Below are 9,413 nucleotides of genomic sequence, written 5' to 3'. Positions count from 1 at the left end.
TAATATTATATTTTTTATTTTATATATTATTATATTTATATTATTTTGATAAATGGAATTCTTGGCTGACCATACAGCAGTTTTGAATATTGCCAAATACACATCATTAGTGGTCTTGGAAATAATTCTTGTATTTTAGTATTCGTAACTAACACTACTTTACAAATAATTAAAAGTTTTATTTTCTAAAGACGAGCTCAATATTTCCTATAGAAAAATTTTCCGTAGAATTGGAAAATCAGAACGGTTTTTTTTCCTGTGTATCGTATTCGAGTTGTTTACGAAAAACTGTTATTTTGACTTTTCTCAAAACCTCACCCTGCATAGGTCCCCATAACTTTTTTTTTGTAAAGCTATCACATATAGTGTTGTATATTAAATTAAAGGTGAAACTTGTTCGATTATTTTAAGCTACATAATGTTAATATAACTTAATTGGTTTAGCTGCTATAGCTAAAAATGTACAGATGAAAAATGTTTTTTTGCGCTTTTTAACTTTTTCGATTTTCAATGTGAAGGGATTCCAACAAAAATATTTAAAAATGACCTATTAGTCATCTTCACGAATTTTATTAAAAAATTACTTATTTAATATATTTAAATTTACTTATTAACAGTTGCAACAGTTGTAAATACTAAACTAACTCCTCTGTCATCTGACTGGAGTTTTCCAGTTTCTTCCAAAAATCATTCACAATAGATCGGTCTTAAGATTTGGCATCAATGTAGTGTGAGCGGCTTATTCGTTAAGCATTTTGACTTTCAGGAAAAGTGGGATTATTTTTGCGAACTATGTTTTTGCTTTGCATGTTAATTTTTAAGCGACACGTGTTCTATTGGATCATTCATGTCAAAAGAATATACCAATTAACATACCTAACTTAACCAATTGTAAATGACACAGTCGTGTTAAAAGAAAAAATTGTATAGTTTGTGACATTTATAAACAAATTTTAAATCATAAACTAATGAAAGACACCTAATTAAAATGGAATAAATTGACCACAAACAAAATATGTACTAATATACCCAGTGTGATATACAGGATGTTGGCAAACAGTGTACCACAGAAGCGAAGTACCATAATTCTTTGCTTCAAAAAGCCAAAAAAAAATAATAATTTTACAGACTTTAAACTGTTTTAAAGGAATCTACTAAAAAATAGATGAAGATAGAACACTCCCACACATAAGTTTTAAAAGATATGTAAGCTTTACTTCCCATAAGAAATCTTAAAAGATCTGCACAATTACAACATTGCTATAATTACAGCTTCTATTAAAATTCAATATTTACAACTTTAACCCCAACTTTTAGTATTCTGATCTGATATATCTGGGTCTGATATAACGCAAATTTTGACTATTTAAAGTTCAAAATTTATTTCTCTCTAAATGGAATATATCGTAAAGTTGCTTGATAAGTGAAGAATAAACGAACTGAATAAAATTTTTACTTACCTCTATTATTTTTCGAACTAATCCTTTTTGAGTTATATGAAAGTTATGTGAAAACCCCTCATAACTTAACTTGTCCAAAGTTTACTCTTTCAATTCGCCAATAAATGAGTTAAGGCAGTGTCGTGGTAAATAATATTTTTTTCATTTTAATTTTTTATTGCTGAGAGTTACGCGTCTTTATGACGAAAAGAAACTATTTGAAAGTTAGAAGTATTCGAATAGCAAAGAAAAGACAAGAACAAAAACTTAGTACATTTATTGAAGTACTGAAGATGAGTGGCTGAAAATACTCGAAACAGCGTTGTATGGTCAGCCAAATTTTAATTATTATTATTTTTGTTAGGGGGTGTGCCCCCTTCCGGGCTTAGAGTAAGTCTTTAAGCCCTGTTGCGTCAATAAAAAGTAGTATAGAACCTACTTTCCAGAGTTTTATTGCCTCTTCCGTAAGAATATACGTTCCTTGGAGCCTATTTCGTATGTGCATTAGCGCAGGGCATTCTAACAGCACATATGTGACCGACTCCTCATTCTCTTCACAGAATCTAGAGTTTGCATCCGTAAGTATACCCAGTTTAGTAAGGTGGTGTTTTAGTCACCTTTTCTTTGATTCAGCAGGCGTTCATTTGATATTTGATCTGGTCACCATATTTTCAGAATTCTACATAGGCACTTGACAAACACTTACATCTTTCTTTCTGTATATCTGAAGTGTTTCCATATTTCGTAGGCGTAGTCTAAGACAGATTTCACATTTGTGTTGAAGATTTGTAGTTTGGTCTGCCTCCTGAGATCACTGAATCGCCGAATGTTGTTAAATTTGCCAAACTCGGTTTTCGCTTTGTTGATCCGATCATCAACATCTTCGTCAGCTCCGCTCTTATTTGTTACAATGATATCCAAGGTAGGTAAAGGTGGCTTTCGCTTTGTTGATCTAAGCATCAACATCTTCGTTAGCTCCGCTCATATATGTCACAATACTTTCCAGGTAGGTAAAAAATCAAAACCTCTCTAGTAAGTTGAAATAGTAATTGACTGAGTTCAATTATGATACTCTTAAAACTAATCAGCATAATAGCAGGTTCATATCATATTTCATAATAATATAGTTAATCAGGTCAATATCACATTTAAGAAATATCAAATCAAAATTAATGCTATTCTTCTAAACTATTTGGTGGGATTTTGTGATAAAAAATAATATAAATTAGTTTATAAATTGATGTAATATATAAAATATAATCAAAGTTATGTTATATATAAAAAATTTATATATTCTTGTTACATAACTACGTTGCAACCGATGTCATATTAAATAACATTCCTCACAATCGACAGACTTTTGACAACTTATTTATATATTGATACCTTCTTCAGCATTAATTTTAAGAGCTTGTCTTGTTTAAAAAAAATGAAAAAAGAGTTAGTATATTTGTTTATTTATTCATTTTGTAGTATCAATATTTTTACTAACCGAAGAACTCCTTTTGTAACAGGTTAGCACCTAAATCTCTTTCGTAAGCGAATTAATGACACACATACGGATGGGGCTACACACGGAACACTTGTACGGCAAATATGTACTTATGAAGGTACATGCATCACTGCATATCCATCGCTTCCACATCTCGCTACGTTCTTATAAATAGTTTTACACACTCGCACGCCCTGTTAAGCCGTGCTGTTGTTTTATGGCCTGAGCCGAGAAGAGTCTGTCTGCGAACTCCTTCCCTGATTGTTTTGCCGCGGCAAAGTTCCAACCATGCCGACATCTTGTGCAGCTGAAGTGATCCTAAACATACAAGTTACATACTTGAGTGCTGTCAAATGAGTATGTGAAGTGAACTTATCGTGAATGCGTGTTCTTTCGTGTTTACATTAATACAAGTCAAAGGTTCTTGAAGCTGACACATTGCAATTTATGTATAGTGACAGCTTCATATGTACCCGGTTTCATTCTCGTCATCGTCATCGTCATCGCACCCGTACCCGTACCCGTACGTGTACGTGTACGTGTACGTGTACACTTCGAACTGAACTTGTTTGATAATTTACATGCATTTTCATATTTTAAATTCGAATCGCTTGTGTTGAGTGAGCACTTTTCGACGCATTGTTTTCGAACACAAAATTATCTTCAAACACGTTTTTGAAATAATTTATTCGAAAAATTCTTATGGCAATTTTTTTAGTTATAAACGAGTAAAATATATATAATATATATAAATAAAACAAATTATATAATTTGAAATAAATTATTTAATATTCAATTTTTATTTTTGTATTTTTATAACTATAATTATTTTTATAATTATAATTATTTTAATAATTTTTATTGTGATATTTTATTTAAATTATTAAAATTTTATAATAATAATTTTACCTAATAATGAGACAGAGAAAAGAAGTTCTAGATAGTATATATATCTTCAACGACAAAAGGTTTTCGATTAATTTGATAATCAGCTCGATTTTAAAGAATATAAAAAAATGAGGTATTTATCACAAAAACAAGATAAAAGTGTAGCTTTGGGCTTACCTCAACCTCAATACGTTGTTTTTGAAATTTTTACCTACACTTGTACTTACTCCATTATCTCATTTTATATCACCAATATCGTCGAAAAGATACAATATAATATGCACTAAAAAAAAATTTTCAAAATTATTTTTGGAAAAGATTTAATATATTGTACATAAAAATTCAAAAAAAAAATTTTATGTAAACATTACCTGATAGAGTAAGTCGGGCTTGTCAAATCGATCTTGATAGATTCACAAGCAACTTAATATTATGTTTCCACTGCAACTAAATCAACTTATATTTAAACAACTTAAAATTAAATCGTTCCCACAGACAAAAGCTGATTTACGTATATTCTTAGTATGTCTCGACTCCACGCGAGCATAGCCAGAAAGACTATTCTGTACGTATGTGAAAGAACTTTTATTCGTCAGACAATTCTGTGAAAGATCACATCTCACATCTCAAAAAATTTACTTACTAAGTAAGCAGTAGAAACATGGTATACTTCTTGTTTCAACTGCTTACTTAGTAAACTACTTAAGTAACTTTAAGACTTTGTTGTTTCCATTGACATAAGTTACTTATTGCATGTGAAAGAGTTTTTATGAGCTTAATATGATTTACGATCAACGATCACAAGCAAAAATATTAGAAGCTATCAGTACCTATACGATTAGATAAAGAAATGTAAATGGACCTATGCATTGAACTGGCGTAATGCAGACTGAAAGAAACGCGGAGTTTCGGGGAACAAATAGAAGCTTTTGTTCTCCAAGAAATGAGAAATGGTAGATAAGGAAATATATGTATGTATATTAAAAGTACTAGTAACGTTTGATGAAGCAAAACTCAACATTTTAGCTTAAGAGATATATATAGGTGTTTATTGCCAGTTTTAAGTAAAGAAGGAAAGAACTATTAAATATCGTCTGATTTGTTTCATTCTTCTTTTCCTCTTATATCACCTTTGAAATTGTGGATTCGCTCAGCTAATTTTCATTGTTTTTAAAGTATAGTAACTCAACATATTGTATGAAGTCTCTTCGTCACGCCTATTTAAAAATACTATCTTATTCTATATTTTATCAAATTCAATGACTTACCGATTAAAATTGTAAAAAGTCAGATAGTTTGTGTTTACATTGATAAATACTCTTAATTTTTGCGTACATGTTTTGTAACTACGTAGTTTTTCTATATCTTGAGGAGATATAGGTTGGACCTGTCCGTTTTTTCTACAACTGTAAATATACTTCATTATATTTTTAATAAATATTTGGTTACATTTTTTATCTTACGTGGTTTTTTTTTTACGTTGAGTTACTTTAAGTCAACCAGCAGTTATAAAACGTACTTGGTTGACGGTTCCATGTCAACAGCTCACTTCTCATCACTTCCTGAATCACCATCATTAGCAAAGAAGAATTCAGATGAAGTCCACGAGGTTGCCCTGAATAGTGAATTACGTTTGAACAGCGTGAAAAGTTCCTTTCTATTAGTACATTCGTTGGGGCTTCCATTCTCTGCCGATGTAAGAGAGCGTAGTGATTCAAGAGATACAACCGAGTCACAATATTGAACTGGGTCTGCTACAGCGTAAGTAGTCTCTGCTGAATTACGAGAAGCGTCACTGCATCGTTTAAAATCACACAACGGTTCAATTTGTGCATCACCACTCATTTCAATAATATACCGAGCTACATTTGTCGATGCTGGAACAGCTTTTAGCTTGATTCCTTCATCGCTAAAAATTTGTTGATCTTCTGAATTTTTTTCCAAATAAGTATTGATCGCATCATTTTTATACTTCCCAAAATTGAACTTACGATCCATTTTGTATCAAAATATACAATTCACCAGTTTAAAAAAATTAAATGTAATGTGATAACACCAAAGATACTTTAGTGCAACGCAATTTAGTGTTTATCACTAATAATTTACAAACTGAAATCGCCTTAAGTAAAATGAAGTCATCAAAAATTTTGAAATAAATTCTACGGAAAAAAATTTTATCTGAAATATAATGATATATGATTACCAAAAAACTTCTTACATGAAATTTCAAAATTCTGTGTTTACTAGACCTTTCAATTTCTAAAATTTACATATATACAAATTATATATGTATTTATACGCTTGCTTAGTATATTTAGTTATAAAACAGTTTACAATGGCTGTCAAACTAATGTGTACAACTAAATAGTTTAAGAAATCTGACTGAACCATGGAATATTCTCTTCGGTGATTTTGTCCGCAAGTATGAAGGGGATTTATATATAAACGTTTTCATACATTATATATATATATATATATAAAGTCGGCTGTCTCAGCTACGATTACTTAAAGTATTCGATGTAAATGTATGAGAATATTCGATCTGCTCATTATTGGAATGCTGCATTATTGCGGCTACATAAGTATCCAGATATCCAGATATAAGTATTCAGGTATATGAAAAAATTATGATAGAATTCTGATAACCTTTAATGTCAATTTTTTCAGGCCTCTGCTTAAATCGTATCCACAAAAGAGAATAAGTTACTAAAATAGAGATAGAGAATGAGTAGGTGCGACCATCTGTAATAGAAAATAGTTGATAAACAAAGTCCTTCACGAAAGGAATTTACTTCGATTAATATATAACTTTTTATTTTATACAATTTTTTTTCTTAATTTAAGAATTTCTAAAAAAGAGAAATAACTTCTTATAAAAGAATATTTGCACCAATTGGTAAGAAATATGTTGTGAAATTTGCCAAACGTGGTTTTCACTTTGTTGATCCGAGCATCAACGCCTTGATGAGCTCCGCTCTTATTTGTCACAATGCTTCCCAGTTATATAAAAGATTTTGCACATTTAATTTCTTTTCCATCATTTACCTTCTGCTCAAAAAGTATTCGGATTTTGTAAATAAAACACACAAATTTAAATTTTATCTTCTTCAAAATATGCTCCTTCTGAAGCGATACACATATGCCAACGCTTAACCTAATCTTCCATAAACTTTTCGTAGGCCCATGCAGGTATGGCTTTTAGTTCCTTCAGCGAATTCTCTTTTACAGATACAATCGACTGAAAACGCTTACCACGAAGGGGCAATTTGAGTTTCGGGAACAGGAAAAAGTCGCACGGATCCAGATTTGGCGAATATGATGTCTGAGCGATGACAGTATTGTTGACAGCCGTGTTTGGGCAAAAAATCGCGTACAACAAGAATTTTTCAATGTAAAAACCGCTAAATAAACTTGAGATAGTCTCACATTAACAGCTGCTGTAAACAAACTAATTGACAGATGGCGCTCAAATTTGTACCATATGTCAAGAAAGAGTGTATCAATATAACAAAAAAAAAATTTTTTGAAAAAGGGTCTATTACTTAAGGAGTAGTAAACGAACAACAAAATCCGGATACTTTGAGCAGAAGGTATAGGCAAATTTATATTTTAAAATGCGCTATATACATTCGTCATGCTATTTGTTTTTTCAGTACCTATTCTTAAACCGGCAGACTCTGCTTATTCGCTTATAATGGGTATCATCGGCTGTAATTCATCAAGTATGTGACTTAACTGCAAGACATCATCGGCGAATTCTAGATCTTGCAGACATTTAAACAGTCTCCATTGGATACCCTAGGAATTTTTTAATGCTCTGCTGAGATTATCATCTAGCGCGGGAATGAAAATCAATAGTGATACTATAAACCCCTCTCGTACACTTGTTTTGATGTCAAAAGACTCAGAGAGCTGGTTTATGTGGATCGCGCGACACTTAGTATTCTTGTATAGCTACTTCAGAAAGTTTATAATTTTTTCTGGCTTCTTCCTTTTGGAGAGTGCTACCCAAATGTATGGTCGGTTTAAACTGTCTGCTTTTTTTTTAAATCTAGGAAGGCCAGATATGTTGGGTGGTAGCTCTAAATTCATTTGACTGCTCGAAGATAATGCGAATTGTGTCAGAATTTATCTATCTATTCTTACTTCTATTTATAATTAAAGGGTGTTTTAAAATAAAATTGATTTTAAAAATAATATATTCGAACCAAATAAAATATTGGGTTTGGAAATGTGTCAATAATTTTATCCATATTGATACATTTCTGGGGTTTCTGTTATTGAGCATTAAGCACTGTAATAATATAACTTTTTTTTTTTTTTTTGGATTCCATTTATTTATTTATTTTATTATATTTTTATTTTTGTTGTTTGTTTGAAACTGTTATTAATGTTCGCTTTGGGCCCTATAAATTTTGCTTCAAGTATCACAATTCATTGTAATAATTTAAGATTTTCAGCATTTATGCAAGCCTCCCATTACAATGAAATAACAGCTTATCTGATAGCAAATCGTGTTGGAGTACGCCTCCGAAAAAGTTCAACACCAAATCGACAAAATCAACCAAATCGGCCCCAAACAACGTAAACGACTCGAGCGACTGGAGCGGCTTGAGCGGTGATCAGTTCATTTCGGCACAAGAAGAAACTGCAATTTACGCAAGCGTGCAATAATTCCTCGTATCGAAGCAGCAAAGCAGCAAAGCCAAGGAAAAAATAAAAAACAAGATCTGAAAATAATAAATTATTTATAAAAGAGAGAGAATATTTATTGTAAATGTTATAAAATAGGTGTATCCCGACAAAATTTGCGATTGTTTGCTTGCTCGTGTTACAACTCATTTCATTAGCATGGCATGGATTGGATTGAATTGGATTGGATTCGCATGCAATATCTCAATTTGGTGGATATTTTTTCTTGTTTCTTTTCAGCGAGAAGTGCTTTTACTATCGTGCCCAGAGCTTGCAGTGCAATCGCAAATGCTTTAATTTAGCTGAAAACAAATTTGTGCCAACCGTCAATTAATAATTGTGAGCAGCAAAAAATATCAACAAAAAATGCTAATGTAAGTACCGAAGGCAATAATAAAAAACACGATTTAGGTTTTTTAGGTGGGTGCCATTGCCCGCTGAAATTGCTATTATACCTACCTATTTGAACATAATTGCTTGCTGTCGAACTATTATGAGCGAACTGAAATTGCAAATTGAAAGAGTTGTTTGCCGTGAATTGCCTTTGACTTTCGTTTATTGATAATCTGCACGTCAGGCATTGCATGACGTTAAGGATCGAGGTTTCTATTATTCAAATTAAGCGGTGCCAACTTATAACTGCCTTCTCAACCGCCCAGTGCTCATAAATTTTATTGTCCTTAGCAATAACGTTTATGCAGAACGATTCAATATATTCATTTCGGGCAGGTCAAGCGATGCTATTTCGAGACTCGAAAAAGATTAATTATATGAAAATATGTCTTCGAATTTTTACATAGGACTATTGGACTAACAAATTAATACCAAATGCTAACTTATTATACTGAATTGGTATTTTTTATACATAAAAGATTCATTCAGAGTTTATAATGATATGATGT

General features: G+C 31.5%; 1 protein-coding gene across 2 annotated transcripts; it reads right to left on the bottom strand.

Annotated features, from left to right (window-relative positions):
• Window positions 1–4,839: 4,839 nt before the first annotated feature.
• Window positions 4,840–5,983, bottom strand: LOC119689565. Of its 2 annotated transcripts, XR_005253456.1 has the most exons (3): window positions 5,283–5,983; window positions 5,088–5,236; window positions 4,840–5,036 (listed from the first exon to the last, which is right to left on the bottom strand). XR_005253456.1 is itself a non-coding variant. In XM_038104422.1 (2 exons), the coding sequence occupies exon 1, from the start codon at window positions 5,815–5,817 to the stop codon at window positions 5,365–5,367; it is 453 nt and encodes a 150-aa protein (XP_037960350.1). In that variant the 5' UTR covers window positions 5,818–5,983; the 3' UTR covers window positions 5,163–5,225; window positions 5,283–5,364. The 2 variants fall into 2 exon arrangements, 1 of the variants encoding a protein (XP_037960350.1); XM_038104422.1 differs by lacking the exon at window positions 4,840–5,036 and having other exon boundaries at window positions 5,163–5,225.
• Between the last annotated feature and the right edge of the window lie 3,430 nt (window positions 5,984–9,413).

The sequence above is a fragment of the Teleopsis dalmanni genome, chromosome X (genome assembly GCF_002237135.1).
Source record: "Teleopsis dalmanni isolate 2A chromosome X, ASM223713v2, whole genome shotgun sequence".
Classification (NCBI taxonomy): domain Eukaryota; kingdom Metazoa; phylum Arthropoda; class Insecta; order Diptera; family Diopsidae; genus Teleopsis; species Teleopsis dalmanni.
Note: the sequence above shows the minus strand (reverse complement) of the source record. Positions and strands in the feature narration are given on the sequence as shown.

Coding starts and splice junctions, on each gene's coding strand:
- LOC119689565 (XM_038104422.1), bottom strand. CDS start 5,817: ATGGATCGTAAGTTCAATTTTGGGAAGTATAAAAATGATGCGATCAAT.